General features: G+C 47.6%; 1 protein-coding gene across 2 annotated transcripts; it reads right to left on the bottom strand.

The window, feature by feature from the left end:
* Positions 1 to 2,576: 2,576 nt before the first annotated feature.
* SLC25A38 (solute carrier family 25 member 38) lies at positions 2,577 to 13,912 on the bottom strand. 2 transcript variants are annotated; one of them, XM_065885308.1, is made up of 7 exons: positions 13,514 to 13,912; positions 8,357 to 8,478; positions 7,668 to 7,752; positions 6,781 to 6,960; positions 6,378 to 6,546; positions 4,467 to 4,633; positions 2,577 to 3,376 (listed from the first exon to the last, which is right to left on the bottom strand). In XM_065885308.1, the coding sequence occupies exons 1-7, from the start codon at positions 13,580 to 13,582 to the stop codon at positions 3,254 to 3,256; spliced, it is 915 nt and encodes a 304-aa protein (XP_065741380.1). In that variant the 5' UTR covers positions 13,583 to 13,912; the 3' UTR covers positions 2,577 to 3,253. The 2 variants fall into 2 exon arrangements, with proteins under 2 accessions (XP_065741380.1, XP_065741379.1); XM_065885307.1 differs by having other exon boundaries at positions 3,254 to 3,376; positions 6,372 to 6,546; positions 13,514 to 13,582.
* Between the last annotated feature and the right edge of the window lie 1,961 nt (positions 13,913 to 15,873).

Here is a 15,873-nt window from a genome sequence, read left to right as displayed (position 1 = left end):
TTAGATATGCATATAGAAATGTGGAAGGGTGAAATGGTATGATGTGTGGGATCTGCTTTTAAAAGCTTCAGTTAAGGAAAGAAAAAAGGAGGTGGGGGAGAGGGGAAAGACAAGCAAAAGTGGCTAAATCCTGATAATTGTTCCATTTGAGTGATGTGAGTGAAGGGGCAATGTACCATCTATTCTACTCTTGTGATTGAGATATTTCGTAACATATTCTTGGAAATTGAGTATAGCAGCTTGAAAGCTTTGCTTCTGTCCTTTTTGCCTCCTGCCTTACTAGGCCTTATCTCTAGTGCCAGATGACTGTTTACTCCCACAAAGCTCCGCCCCTATATAATTTGCTTTAAGTCTAAGGCAGCCAAGAACGAATCAATTTAAAAAAAAAAAAATAGTGGGGGGAGGGCACTGGGCAGTGTTTCCAAAGCCCTCTGAAGCTCACTAGCCACTTCCTTTCTGAACTTTTAATACTCGTGGGAGACTACGGGAGAGGAAAAAAATTCTGGGGGCCTGGGATATGTAGACTCCAGGGCCACTTGCCTCTGGAATCAGAGTTCATAATGGCAAATTTCAGTTTTACTCCATATTTAGAGAAAATGAGACGATTTCTCCAAATTTTAAGATGATTTGCCCCCAACAGAACAAATGAAGAGCAGGGAGGGGCCTCTGGTGGCTGAAATTCACCAGCTGTGTATAAGGCGAGCAGATCTGCACTGGGATGAAGCCTGCACCTCTCGGGCTTATCTCTGCCCCTCCACTCCCAGCAGCCCGTGGCCGGGCCCCACTGGCATTAGGCTCCCAGAGCCCAAGATGAGGGTCAGGGAGACTGAAGAGGCCAAGAAACCTGAACATCCTGCCTCAGAGGCTAAGTCCTTAGGCGGCAGGCACTCCATCAATCACCTGTGTTAAGCTGCCTGCCCTGCACTGCTGCCCCAAGCACACCATTTCCAGCCATAGGTGCTCCCCTGCTTTCCCCAGCACACAGCCTCACACACATAGGTCACCAAGCACTGGTGGCTTGGGTACCACTAGGAGATTAGGATCCTGGTTTGACTTCTCCCATACTCCTCTCCATATTATAATTTGGAATACGGCATTCTAACCTAAACTTATAAATCATTAAACTTAATATGTATGAATTGACTTGTGTCCCCCAAAAAGATACGTTGGAGTCCTAACCCCCAGTTCCTATGAACATGACCATATTTGGAAATACGGTCTTTGCAATGTAATCAAGATGTCATTCTGGAGTAGGGTGGGCCCTGATCCAATGACTGGTGCCCTTAAAAATAGATGCAAATTTGGACAGAGAGACACACGGGGGAGAAAGCATTGTGAAGACAGAGAGAGAGGTTGAATTGATGAACACCAAGAACTGCCAGCCACCATGGGATTAACTGGAAGAGACAAGGAACCATCTTCCCCTAGGGCCTTCAGAGAGTATGGCCCTGCAGACATCTTGATTTCAGACTTGTAGGCTCCAAACTGAGAGAATAAATTTGTTAGAAGCCACCTGACTTGTGGTGGTTTGCTGTGGCAGCCCTAGGAAACTAATGTAATGCACCAGAAACATATGCTCAATTAACCCTTGCCACCACCCTGGGAGGTAGGAAATATTACTATCCCCATCCCCTGGGGACAACTTCAAATGTGTCTAAGTAGGTGGAGAGCCAGCCTTTTAACCTGGGCCGCCTGAATCACAGCCCATGTTCTTAACCAGGAGATCAAACTTCCCCCTTCTGCTGTTTGGATAAAACAACAGCCCCTTCCTAAGCTTGAAAGTTGATAGAACCCACTAGAATGGCTACAATAAATAAAACAGACAATAACAAGTGTTGAGGAGGGTGTGCGGAAATCAGAACCCTCATAAACTTCTGGTGGTGATGTTAAATGGTGCTGCCACTTTGGAAACAGTCTGGTAGTTTCTCAAATGGTTAAACATAGTTACCACATGATCCAGTAATTCCACTCCTAGGCATGTACACAAGGGAAATGAAAATGTATGTCCACACAAATGATTCATACGTGAATGTTCATAGTGACAATATTCGCAAGTGCCAAAAAGTGCTAGCAATTCACACATTCATCAACTGATGAATGGATAAATAGGCATACAATAGAATATTATTTGGCCATAAAAAAAGGATAAACTGTTGAACATGCCACATCATGGATGAACCTCCAAAACGTTATGCTAAGTGAAAGAAGCCAGGTACAACAGACTACATAGTGTATGACTATGTAGGAAGTGCACAGAAAAGGCAAATTTATAGACAGAAAGCCGTTCAGTGGCTGCCTGGGCTGTGCTGGGGCTGGGAACGAGGGTTAATTGTAAATAAGAGATCTTATTGGGGGCGGGGGGGTGACTGTGTTCTGAAACTGATTTATGGTGATGGCTGCACCAGTCAGTAAAGTTACTAAAAAAATCACAGAATTGTCTACTTGGAATGGATGAATTGTATGATATATAAAATAAAGCTATTTTAAAAAATTTTAGGTTTGAGGACCTATACAGATCAAGAGTCAGCCACCTTAGACTATTTTGTTATTTTAGAGCAGAGTCGTGGCACTTGAGGTTTTTCAATGATAAAGTGCTTCACTTTATTTATCCAACTTTAGCTGCAGAAAAAAGCCAGAGTAACTTGGAGTTGAAACAGTGCAGGAGCCAAGATCAAACAATATTATTTGGACACTTAGGGGCTAGGAAGCCACTGCCCCCCTTCTCCGGAGCCTCTGAGAAGTCGATGAGGAACCAATGAAGTCGTGACATCTGTGCTTCCGCATCCTAACATCACCTCAGAGGCAGTCTTCAGCCTGGTGACAGTGACTCCTCTCTCGGCAGATCCAGCCTGGCTGCTGGAACTCCTCCGCCACTGCAGGCGGCCCACAGCACCCCTGGCGCTGCACTGCCCAAGAGCAGATCCAAAGAGGCACTGTGGTGTAGTGGGTGGCTGAGCAGAGACACCGGACAGAGCACTCTCTGGAAATGCCTTTTCAAGTAGCCTTGCAGGGTATGCAAACCCTTCTCCTAACTCCCCAAAATGATGTCCATGTCAGTGACTCCTCTTCTGGGAGGTCTGGAAGGCTTGAGTCCGACCCACCTATTCTCTTCTTGAGCTGGGTAACCGAAGGTGACGTGTTTGCCTGCCTCTCCAGATAGGACTTCGTCCTACTCCAGGGTAGTGAGTTGAAGAGGTCCTTGGCAGAAAACAGGCAGGGCGACAGATCCCATCTCTGCCTGGTCCTAGCTCGGTCAGGACTTCAGGCCCATCTTGGCCATCATCTCTTCGTAGACTGTCCACGCCATGGCTGCCATCAGAGTTCTGCGGAGGGCCCGGGGGACACCGCCTTGGAAGAAGCCACGCAGCCCATAATCCTAGGAGGAAAATGGAGGCCAAAACTCTGGGACTAAAGCAGCAATACACTCATATACCTGGCATGAGAGTGAGGATCTCTCTCTGCATTACCCCATTGTTAAGTCTTACTTTTTAGACTTTTATAAATAATGTTAAAACTACGAATACTGGGTCCAAGGAGGCAATAAACTAAAAAAAAATTTTTTTGGAATAGTTGCTAAGCTTTATCTTTTTTTAGGCTTGCTCCATCCAGGGGAATTTATTTCTTAGCTGAAAATCTTACCATTTTCACATATACTGAAGACTCTCTTTTCAAACTTCATGATTTTAGGTATAGAGAATAAGGAAGCAGGCAACCTAAGCCGTGTGATGAATATGATCTGACTCACAAATACGTGCTTATATCTAGGATAAGGCAGATACTTGCTGCAGATGCCTACTTGTTTCCTGTGCTACATACAAAAATTGAGTAGTACAGAAACATCTAAAGATCTAGGTGACGAATTTACTTTCAAAAAGAATATCTGATAACAGTACGTTCCCAAAGGGCTTACTCAGTGGCTTTTAAATAGCATTTTAGTGTACTTTACAATTACTGTACTGTTTATCTTCAATACCATCTGTCCATTTGCATTAGTGCGAACTCCTGGAAACAAAACAATGTGCTTGTGATTTTTTTCTGACTACATTTTCTCCTAGATCCTTGATTAGGTTAAGGAGTCCTCCCGGATCTCCTGACTAGGTAGGTCTGGGGTAGAGCCCAACAATATGCATGTTTAACAAATATCACATGTTGTCCTAATGTCAGGCTCCCTCCCTAAACAAACAAAACCAAAACAACAACAACAACAGAAAATCCCACAACCATAGATTTTTAGCAGTGATTCTCAACCTTGGCAACACACTGGAATCACCAGGGAACTTAAAATACTGATGCCAGGGTTTCATCTCCTCCAGAGATTCTAATATGATAAGCCCAGGTTATGAGCTGGGAATCGGGATTGTTTTAAAAGCTTCCCAGGTGTTTCTACCATGTAAAGGATAAGAGCTACTGCCTGAGAGAGAAAGCCTTAACCACAATATGAACCAATATTTATTCTAAAGCCTTACTTTGAAAATGAGTGTCACTGCCTGGCCAATCCACCGAAATTTCATTGGGGAGAGCTGCATGCGAGTTTTGATAACATCTGCAGGTTGAGTTACCAGTGAGGCCAGAATCCCAGCAAATATCCCACAACTGAAATTTACAACAGGAACAAGGACTGCATCCAACTGGTCTGAAACAGGACAAAGGCAACATTCAGTTATAAATAAATCCCACATTCATCAGATATCCATGTCAAGTTGCCCACTAATTCTTCCTGAAAGCCAGAAGGGTCTGGATGCAAACAAGGCTAAGAAATCAAAATCTAAACTAATCAGTGTAAGTAGGATAATGGAAAAGTTCACCTTTTTACAACCATCAGCATAATTGACTCAGGCAAGAGTCATTCACTGATGCTAAAATATATGGATGAAAGGACAGGAAGTGTTATATAGATTTATATATTCAAAGTATCTCCCCACAGAGATACTTAGAAATTACAAAAGAACAAACAATTGAGTTTTCAGTGGAGACACTATTTTTATAGTGATAAAAAGTTAACATCACCCACAGTGCGTCAAACGGATGTCATGAGCTTCCTGATATAAGGCACTGAAGACACAACCTCAGTTATGTGCTCCTCTTGCTAGAAAGGTATAAATGAATCTAGTTGAAAGGAAACATCAGGGAAACCCACACTGAGGTTATATAACTGGCTTATACTCTTGAAAATAAAAAATAAAAATTGCTACAAAATACATTATTGGGAAAATTGGAGAAATCAAGACTGTAGATGAAAGAAGTATCGATGGTTATACAAGGATGCATTTGTTCTTAGGAAGTACACACTGATGTATTTAAGGGTAAAGAGGCATCATGTCTGCAACTTATTCTTAAATGGTTTGAGGAAAACAATTATACACATAGAAAGAGAATAATGAGCTATGGAGTTATAGGTACTATTCTTGTGGCTTTTTTGGTAAGCATAAAATGATTTCTAAATACCAAATTAAAAAAAATTTTTAGGATGGATGAAGAAGTTAAAAATGTATATCCAAGCCCCCTTATTGCCTTAACTTTCTCCTGTAAGGTAAGGCTGTGACCTGTAGTGTCACACCTCCTGGTGCCTGGGGAGAAGCAGCAAATCTCCCAAAGCACTCCAACTGACACCACTGTCTTGGGGGTGGCATTCTGGCTTTCCCAATTAAACGACTTTGGTTGCAATTCCTTGCTCACATTATCCATAGACACCTTACTGAATGCAGGTTCACTTTATAGGATGTGTTTCTATCAATGCCTGGCTCTGCTTGGGTGGATGTTTACTGCCTGTCGATTTTGCCCATGTCTTGACAACACGAGCTTTCTGGAAGCGTGGGCCTGCCAGAATGCTAGGGGTTTGGCACCTTTCTCTCCAACCAAAAGGAGGGCTCAAAACAATGTTAGCCAAGAGCACAGCAAGGGACATGAAAATATTTTTCTTCTAGCTCCTAAGCCATTGGATTTCCCAAGCTTGTCTGATAAGAATCACAACAAGTGCTTCTTGAAAAATACAGTCTCTGAGGTCTTACCCCAAAGCTTCTGATTTAGGATGCCTTGGGTAGGACCCAGATCAGGCAAATGTGGGAAGTATTGCTGCAAAACCTATGCAAAATGAGCTTTATCCTACCCTCTCCCCGACTCAAGAATTACATACTATCAGTAGTCTGCCTTAGGAAGCTATAAACTCAAAAGGGCAGGGACCATGTCTTCATGGCCGCCCTCGCATCCCAGCACCGGGTCCCATGCCTGACACAATGCAGATATGGCTCGGTTTCTAAAACTAGGATAAGAATCTGGAGCTGCTAAGAACAACGAATAGTCTCCTGTCTCAGAGAAAGTGGTGAGGATGTGATCTCTCAAGGGATATCTCTTCCCACCACACCTTCCTTTACCCGTACCATGAAGCACAATGTTTTTGGTCTGGTTGTAAAACATCAAGTAGATTCCGGAAAAGGGGGCATCACGAAGGAGTGTTGCTGTCAGGCCACTGAAGAGACCCCGGTACCCCTCGCTGTGACAGATGCTCCTCAGGGCCGTGTAGATGCTCTCATAGCTGTACCGCCCGCTCTGCAAAGGAAGCACAGAACCAATGGCTGGCACAGTGGCCCTGGGTTTGCGCACTGAACGAAGCCATCCTCAGGGTGCATTACCGGAGCCCTGGCGGCTCTGGTTTGCATGTGCTTGGCCTGACTACACAGATGAGTTCTCCGACCACATCAACCCTGTGTTAGGTTATAAATCGGGAGGTGGCATCAGTGACCACTTGACTCAAGAGCCTGGTGTCTCTGGTTGCCCACTCACCTCGTACCGTGTCTTGATCACAGTGATGGGTGACATGCAGACCCCCGCGACAGAGCGGGAGCCCACCCCCAGTATGACTGACTCCAGGGCAGTGGGGGGATGGCCTCGCAGGAAGTACTGCTTCAAAGAGTAGAGAGTGCCAAAGTAGATTCCAATGCCAGGGACGCACCTCACGATGGACTGCAGAACAAGTCGGAGGGAGGAACGGAATCAAACACCAACATGTAAGATCCTGTCTGAGCTGGATTTCCCCAAAGAAGACCCAGGATTCGCATGCAAGGAGTCGATTTAAGGTGTGGAGGGAACACCAATGGGAGAGTAGGGAAATGAGATGGGAGAGAAGGCAGCCAACAAAGAGTGTGTCATCTCATCAGTTATTGCCATGGGCAACGGAATCCCTCTGGGGAACTCTGGGAATCAGTATCCTAGGTTACCCTGCCACCTGAGGAGGGAAGGGAAGTTTTAAACATCAGCTCTCGTCTTTCATCGGTTAAGGGCTGCTGCGGGGTTGGGGTGAGCGTGAATTCCCTGCCATTTCCAGCAAAGTGAGTTCCTAAGGCCAGAAAAAGCTGTCTAGGCAAAGAAGTGCAGGTGTGGAGGCACTGGAGGGGTAAGGGCAAGGTCTGTTGACAGGTGGGGCGCCAGCTGCCTCTGCTCTAGGACCTCATGCTGCACTAAGAAGCCGTGCCCAGGATGCACAGGTGTGCTATTCCCAGGGCCCTCAAATGGAAGCCAGCGACAGTGAGAGGGACGGACAGGAAGACCAGAAAGGCCCTCCCACCACCTCCAACCTCACGTACCCTTAAAAGAGAGGAGGTGTGAGGTGGATGAGAGACGGCTAGTTATTAAAGGAGGGGGTGCAAGACAAGACCCAAAAGGCAGCTTACGGGGGACATCCCTTTCCAGAGGCCAAAAAGACTCTCCGTGCGAACCACATTCAAGAGCAGAGCCAACATCCCAACACGTCTGGATCTGAAGGCAGACAAAACGGAGGCAAGGAAGGAAAAATCACTTAGACCACATCCCTGTGAAAGAACTCCCCACTCACAGATTTCTCTGTATGGACTCCTTTCTAGAACACTTAAGAATCTCTAAAAGGCACCCTGGAGTTACTGAGTTCCTATGCGTTCATGATGTGGCAGGTGCATGATTCTTTGTCCATTCACACTGCAAGCAACGGGATAACTTCTCATTTTACATACACTCTGTGCACTTCCCACAGGGCTGAGCCCAATAGGGGGCACACAAGATATACTCAATACCTATCTTATTTCCAGAAAACCACCCACTGCTTGTGCCAGGCAGCACAGTTATGACATTACAGGCTGGCACAGTAAAATGCAGACGTCACCAAGGCAGATCCCAGGAAGCTACTCAGGGAAGGACCCCACTTAATTAAGAGTATATATAAAACACATGGAAGCTCGGCCTGGCCTGTGTTTCTCTTCGCTCATCTAACAGAATGCAAGTTGACTGAACACAGTAAAGATGTGCCAGTGTCTGAGAGAAGCTGTTGAAACCAGGTCCTCAGTGAAAAGGGGGGGAGGGGGCGGGGGAATGGGGCAGCAGGCCTTACCCATGGGCTGAGGGCTGAAGGGTCTGCAGGCGCGTTTTGAGGAGATCCAGGGGTTGGAAAAGGAGGGTAGAGCAGGTCCCACTGATGGAGCCACACAGGAAAGCTTTGATCACGGGCTGCAACTGCAGGGCAAGAGAACAGTGTGTCAGCAGCTTTGTCCCAGCCTTCGTCACACCGGGACCAGTCAGTTCTCTGTAAGGATCTCTTAGAAACTCACCTGGTGGCACCCTGTATTAGCGTCAGACTTCACAGAAGGGAAAAGCATAGCCAGGAACGAACAGTGTTGGAATGTTATTGAGAGCACAGTATACTCCAAGAGGTAGCTCTCTGGTCTTACTGATAACAACTTTAGTAATTACTGATAATTAAAAACTTATGGATAACTTTGGTCCTATTGAGCAACACAGTAATTTCCATCTGTGAATTACGCCACTGGCCACACCTCCCTACTTGTCTTGACGGTAAGTTACAGGCCAACTCCTTCTCGTCACAAAAGCAAAAATCAGTTGAACAGTGTTTTAACTCTGAACTGCTGGTTTCAGGTTCCCTTGGTTGTAGGGCCTGCAGGCTATTTACAGGAGTAAGACAAAGGAAGTGAAACCATAAGTGAGCAGGTACAATGTGAAACATCTGTGCCATTTCCTGTAAAACCCATGCATTTCCTTAATGTAAAACTTTCCCCGTCATATACCCATTCGTCTCACCAGGACCTAAATAGATCGCAGGGACACCACTAGGCCAGCAGCCACTCCTGGGTTTGCTGGCTGTCCTCTAAGCCGGGAGAGTCACACACACTGTCTAATAGAGAGGCGGCATCCAGGAGGGCAGGACTGCCTCGCAGACTGACTGTGTTTCCCCCAAGCGCACTCCAGAGGCCCCACAGCACGCGCCGGAATCCAGACGCAATCAAATGGTTGTGAAAACACACTTAAAAATCCAAGCAGGATGGGCTTCCCTGGTGGCGCAGTGGTTGAGAGTCCGCCTGCCGATGCAGGGGACACGGGTTCGTGCCCCAGTCCGGGAAGATCCCACATGCCGCGGAGCGGAGCGGCTGGGCCTGTGAGCCATGGCCGCTGAGCCTGCGCGTCCGGAGCCTGTGCTCCGCAGCGGGAGAGGCCACAACAGTGAGAGGCCCACGTACCGCAAAAAAAAAAAAAAAAAAAAAAAAAAAAAAAAAAAAAAAAATCCAAGCAGGAAACAAATGTCCTCTTTTCCAAAGGAGACACTTGGCAAACTCCATCCAAAGATCGTCTCTCTTCTCATTAAATGGCATTTGCACTATTACTTTTTAATAAATGGCATACTATAGTCCTAAAATGCTATTAAGATGAAGTTGCCTGTTATACACGTCAAAAAAACTACCTACCCGGAACCAAAATGTTTGTAATCTGTGGTATTTGTTTCACAGAGAAGAGAGATTATTCCATGTTTCACCAAAAAAGCAAGTCTCAATTTATAACTGGAATTCCTTAAAAGGACTTAATAAGTTCATATAATAAATACTGGAGCTTATAAGCACGTTCAAATAGCCTTCCAAGCATCAAAGGTAAGACCACTAGTACAACCAAGCCAGATGGGAACAGCTTCATCACATGTGTGTCCTGCTCCTTTTGCTAACCCATATTCCCACGAATTTTGTTTCTCAGCCTCATCCGAACCTTTGTGGCATCAGTGAGCCTCTCTTCCCTGCATACTCAGCCTCTTACTTCCACTGACATCTTCTCCTTTGTCTGGAACAAGCTTGAAAGCCCCCCATATTTCCAGCCTGATGCCACATCATCTCCACTCCCTCTTCACTAGTCACCCTTCAGGTTCCCCAGTCTGCCATCCAGGTAAAGCCCCTCCACTAAAGCTGCCTCACCAAGGACCTGCCATATCCCAGGACCCCTTTCCCATCTGTGGCCTTCTCTTACTTGGCCTCGCTGGTGCATTTGAAACAGCTGATCGCCGCTCCTCTCTCTGTGGTTTCTGGCTGCCCTTCTAAGCCTCCTTTCCCCAGCCACAGATGTTGCTGTTTCCTCTTATCTCCCCGTAGCTGCGGCCTCTCAGGGCACCCGCATCTCCACACCACACCATGCTCACATGCCGGCAACGCCCACACCTCCAGCCCACTTCAGCCTCTCTCCCGAGTCCACTGTCCCCATGCTTCCCCCACCTCCCCTCGAATGGCCTGTAGGCATCTCAAACTCAACATCCCCTAATGGAAACTCTGTCCACGGTTCTCCACACGCTTGCCTCTCCTTCATGTCCCAGCAGGACATTTGGGAGACAAATAAGACTCCTTGATCTACCTACTGTTTCATGACCAACTCCTACTGATGACCCCTCATTCTTCCCAGAGCCTGCCCCACACTGATCCATCCTAGTGATCTCCTTGGGGGTCTCCAGCCTCAGCAGTGCCAACCCCCGCTACCAGAGCAGGCTGGGGTGAGGCATCCATATACATACAGCACCTCGAAATCTCACAACGCTCGTAAGAGCTAGATGTTCAAACCCATTTTCCAGATGAAACTGGAGCTCACAGGGATGAAAATGTATCCTAAGTCACAGGGTTTAAAGCTATTGGCTGAGACTCAAAGTTCATGCTTTTTTCCACCATTCCTCCCAGTCTAAGTGACAGTCCAGGGCACTTCCCAGGCAGCTCAGCAGCGTTCTGCTGTTGGCTGTTGACCACCACCAGCTCCTTCTGGAAATGTGCTCTGCCTCTGGCTTCTGGGATTAACACTGTCCTGATCTTCCTCCCACTTCCCCGGCCTCTCCGCCTTCACATGCAGAGCCTCTTCTTTTCCACCCTTCTGTCCACACTTGCAAGCTGTCTTCTGCAGACTCCCATATCCACTTAATCCGACGTCCCACAGGCACCGCGGGTTGACATTTCCAAACCTGAACCCATCTTTCTTCCTCACCCCCCATGTGCCTCTCCTCCAGGGCACTCCATCCCAGTGAACGCCCTGCCATTGATCTACCCTAACCCCACACTCGCGTTCAGTGCTCCTCTTCAGTGCTTCCACGGCACCGGAGCCCACCTGCCTTATGACTGAGGGTCAAGGACAGAGGAGGCCTGGACTGTCCTGTTCATGGTGGTTCCTCCTGCACTGACCACGGAGCCTGGTCCACAGCAGGTGCTCAACAATCAAGAATGAATGAATCAGGGACTTCCCTGGTGGCGCAGTGGTTAAGAATCCGCCTGCCAATGCAGGGGACACGGGTTCGAGCCCTGGTCCAGGAAGATCCCACATGCCGCGGAGCAGCTAAGCCCACGCGCCACAACTACTGAAGCCCGTGCGTGTAGAGGTCCTGCTCTGCAACAAGAGAAGCCACCGCAGTGAGAAGCCCGCTCATTACAACGAAGAGTACCCCCGCTTGCCGCAACTAGAGAAAGCCCTCGCACAGCAACGAAGACCCAACGCAGCCAAAAATAAATTAAAAAAAAAAAAAAAGAATGAACGAATCACTTCATCTAACAGGAAATCTGCACATGGCTCTCCCTTGAGCACAATTCCACAGGATAAAGCTTAGAGGGCCCTGCAGGCCACATCCCTGGACAGGGGACTCTCCCCTGGCTTCCCCCAGCCCTTTACTCCAGTAAGGCTGTAGGAATGGCCTGCAGTTACAGCTTCTAAGCAGTTCTCTTTGGAGCTGCCTCTCTAACGCTCTCACAGGTTGTGTATGGAACTACTGTATACTGCTCCCCAACGCCCAACACACTGTCCTCCATTGCAGGAACTATTAATGTTTTTATTTTTACAGCACATTGCTTGAACATTTTATTGGCTAAATAAATATTTGTGGATACATGCATAGAGCCCATAACTTTTTTAACTTTGTAATTTTCCAGGTCCATTAGCATAGAACAGATGCAAAATATAAACCAGCAGTATAGATTAACCTCTGATAGTTAAAAACAAAACAAAACAGGTAACATAATTGTTTTAAAAAAATAGAATTTACACTTTTCATTTTTAAGATATTGTCAATGGTGGATGGCATACCCTTTAAGGCATGCTTGATTTCTTTTTTCCTAAACAGCCCAAATTTATTCAAGGTAAATAAAACGAATAATACAGCTGGCTTTTTTGTTTATTTGTTTGTTTTTTGAGGGGGGTTAGGGCAAAAACAACCAAACAATGATACATAGATACATAAAGGCAATAAGCAGCACTTGAATAGTTAGCAAACAGGTTCCACAAGCCACTCCTGCTCCCCTTTAAAAAAACTATATCCCAAATCCAATTCAGATCTCCAGGCCAGAGCTGGAGGACCCAAAAGGAAATACGTAAGCACATGTTATAAGATGTAAACGTAGAGTGGTCCCCGCCTCCACCTTTGTTAAAGATAAAAAACAAAACAAAACAAAAAACCCCACACCCCTGTCCTGCCCCCGGCGCAGGTGGGCCATGACCTTGACCTCAGGGAGAAAAGTAGCCACGGCCAACTGCCCCTCCCGGCCTAAAGCGAAGCCGCAACCCCGCCTCCACCCACCGCTAGCAGCAACTCAGCCAGACCGTCCTCGCCGGCCCAGCCCAGCCTCCGCCTCCGCCTCCGCCTCCACCAATGGCAGCCCCGCGGCGCGAACATAGCAGCCAATCCAGGCGCGGGAGGGGCGTGGCCTCGTGGCGAGGGCAAACCGCACTGGTTCCCGGGAGAGTCCACCTGGTCCAGCCCGCGAGCGCTGTGCAGCCCTAACCCACCTCGCTCGAGCAACAATCTCTCCTCAGGCTTAGCGTTATTGCCGGGCTTTGCAATGGTCCAAATATCTACCCAGGTGTCCTCCCACTTGTCATTCTAGGCATCCAACTCAAAGCAACGTCCCGTAGCGCTCGCACCTCTCTCTGGACCACGCGGGCACATTCCCCCCCGACACCGGCCAAGGCCCCGGCAATTCCGCCTACCTCTACCCAGATTACCAATACAGGAGCGAGACCTTTGCTTGCTTATCCCAAGGACTGGACTGCAACTTCTCTCCTTCCTCCCTCCCTCCCCTCTTTTAATCCCTTAGTCAAACTCCATCTCTGCCGCCACGTCCCCAACGGGTTATGCGCGCATCCCGGAGGCAGAAAAGGTTCCCCGAGGGCCGCTGACCCTCGGCAACCTTCCGAATTTCCCTCCCCGCGCCGGCAATGCCGGAACCCCTACCTTCCCTTCCCCGCAGGTTACCATAAGCGTTTCCACCCTGTCTCCGACATCTTGAGGCTGCAGCAGCGCCGGGCGTGACTTCTGAATCATTTGAGGGGAGGCCTGCGACTGCACTGGGCCCGGGGTGCCGTCGGTGGGAGCTCAGGCCCGGCCCTGACGATTCTAGAGAAGACGACGCGATGGCGGTAGCCGGGAGACGCGTTCTACCGCGCGACTTCTCTGCAGTCTGCGCTGGTCGGCGATCGGGACCTGCACGCCCACCGCACGTGAGTGGCTCCAGGCGCCGCTCTTCACTAGCTCAGCAGACTGCGAGGCTCTGCTGCCCTGCCCATCCTGTCCCGTCGCCGTCTTCAGGACTTGAGAGTATTAGACAGGGTTCATCCGGGAGTGGAGAAAGCCGGAGGAACTAGGTATAACGGCGGAATTTAACTTCCGGGGTTGGACGCGGGTCGCGCGCTGGCGAGGGTGTGCTCCTTAGTGCTACCTCGTGGAGACCTCCGGAACTGCAGGATCGGGGCTTCCCTGCGCCCGGAGCTGCATCGGGCGTCTGCAGGGAGGTACGCTTCTGGGCGCCACGTCTGAAGGTAGTTACAGTCCAGACTCGCTCTGCCCAATGCGGTAGCCAGTAGCCAACTGTGGCTATCAAGCACGTGAAGTGTGGCTAGTGTGACTGAAGACCAGACTTTTAAACTTGATTTAATTGTAATTAATTTGTATTAAAACCCGAAGCGGTGTGGAATATTTTTCCATTAAACACAACTTTATTGTCTTGGCAGATCCACATTTCCCTTTAAACGCTGAAAATTTCGTGCCAGAAATGTGCTGTAAGTTATCCACACGCTGGATTTCTAAGACGTGACAATAAGATAAAATAATCTCATGAATAATTTTTACGTTATTACGTGTTGAAATGATATTTTGGGTGTATTGAATTAGGTGAAATAATTATTAAAATTAATTTTATCTCTTTGCTTTTTTCATATGACTACTAGAACACAAGATTACATTTGTTATCCTGTGATAAAACATAATGGAAAAGAATATGAAAAAGAACATATGTATGTAAAACTGAGTCACTTTGCTGTACAGCAGAAATTAACACAACATTGTAAATCAACTATACTTCAATAAAATTTTTAAAAATTGCACCTGTGGCTCGAACTACTTTTCTACTGGACAACACTGGCCTCCCAGAGAGGTGAATGGGTGTGTTATGATGGCCTCTATCCTACAACTTATAGAGGCTCCTCTCCATGAGAGCATCCCCTCCAACCCCAAACACGCAGCCTTAAGAGTCTCCCAGGGTAGGCAGTGCCCTCAGCAGTGTGGAAAGTCACCCTCTGTGCCCGGTCACAAGGATGGGCACAAACAGGAGGAAAAAAGAATTCTAATGGCCTTACCAGAAGCTTTGGCGAAGAGGACGGTCCTGTCACTGCTTTGGGTTTCACAAGAGAGAAACACCTTTCTTCCTTCCATGCCAGTGACCTTTGCCTCCAGCCTCACCACTGAGCTAAGGGTGAGTGGTCTAGGAGAGAGCAATGGGGGAGAGTGGCTGGTGGGCTGGTCTCCTGAGAAAGGGAGGGATGACCCCGTGGGAGGATGAGGCTGCCGGAGTGGAGGTCCTGGGGTTCTACTCCAAGATATCAGGGGCCCTTGCATTTGTCACCTGCTAGCTGTGTATTCACCTCAGCTTCTTCATCTGTCAAGTTGGAGATAATGTACTGACCTCCCAGGATTATAGTAAAGATTGAACAAAATAATGTGTGCATGTTTCGCAAGAGACTAGTCAAATATCAGGAATTATCATTTCAGTAGGGGCCCAATAATTATTTGTGGACTGAAGTAAATATTTACAGGCACATGGGCTGGCTTTCTCTAAATCAGAGGCAGCCAAAAGTAGTTCATCATCATCCCATGTAGAATATCTTTATGTTGGAACACATAACCCATCTTCAAGCTTATCACCTTGTCCTTGGATGAAAAAGGAACATCTAACAAGTTTAGATTGGTCCATGAGAAAAGCAAAAGTAGAAACTCCTCTTTGCACTCAGGATTGCTACATGAGCCCTCATCTTCCATCGCAACACATGGAATAATCCCATGCCAGCTTACTCCTAACTTGAACCCAGGCAAGGAAACAGACCTCTCGAAGGTGATGGTCATGGTTCCTGTAACGACTGCCTTGGCACTGTTGAACACCATCATGAAAAACGTGTCTGTCATGGTCCCCAGTGCGCCACCATGGATAACCCTGCAGGGGCAGACGAGGGGAGAAAGGGAAAGAAAGAGTCACCCAGGACTCCACTCTGCACGGCGAGGTTCCAGTGTGGTGACATGCTGAAGGGTTCCCTGCAATCCAGAACAAGATTCTTGCATCGCTC

The sequence above is a fragment of the Phocoena phocoena genome, chromosome 10, assembly GCF_963924675.1.
Source record: "Phocoena phocoena chromosome 10, mPhoPho1.1, whole genome shotgun sequence".
Taxonomy (NCBI): Eukaryota; Metazoa; Chordata; class Mammalia; order Artiodactyla; family Phocoenidae; genus Phocoena; species Phocoena phocoena.
Note: the sequence above shows the minus strand (reverse complement) of the source record. Positions and strands in the feature narration are given on the sequence as shown.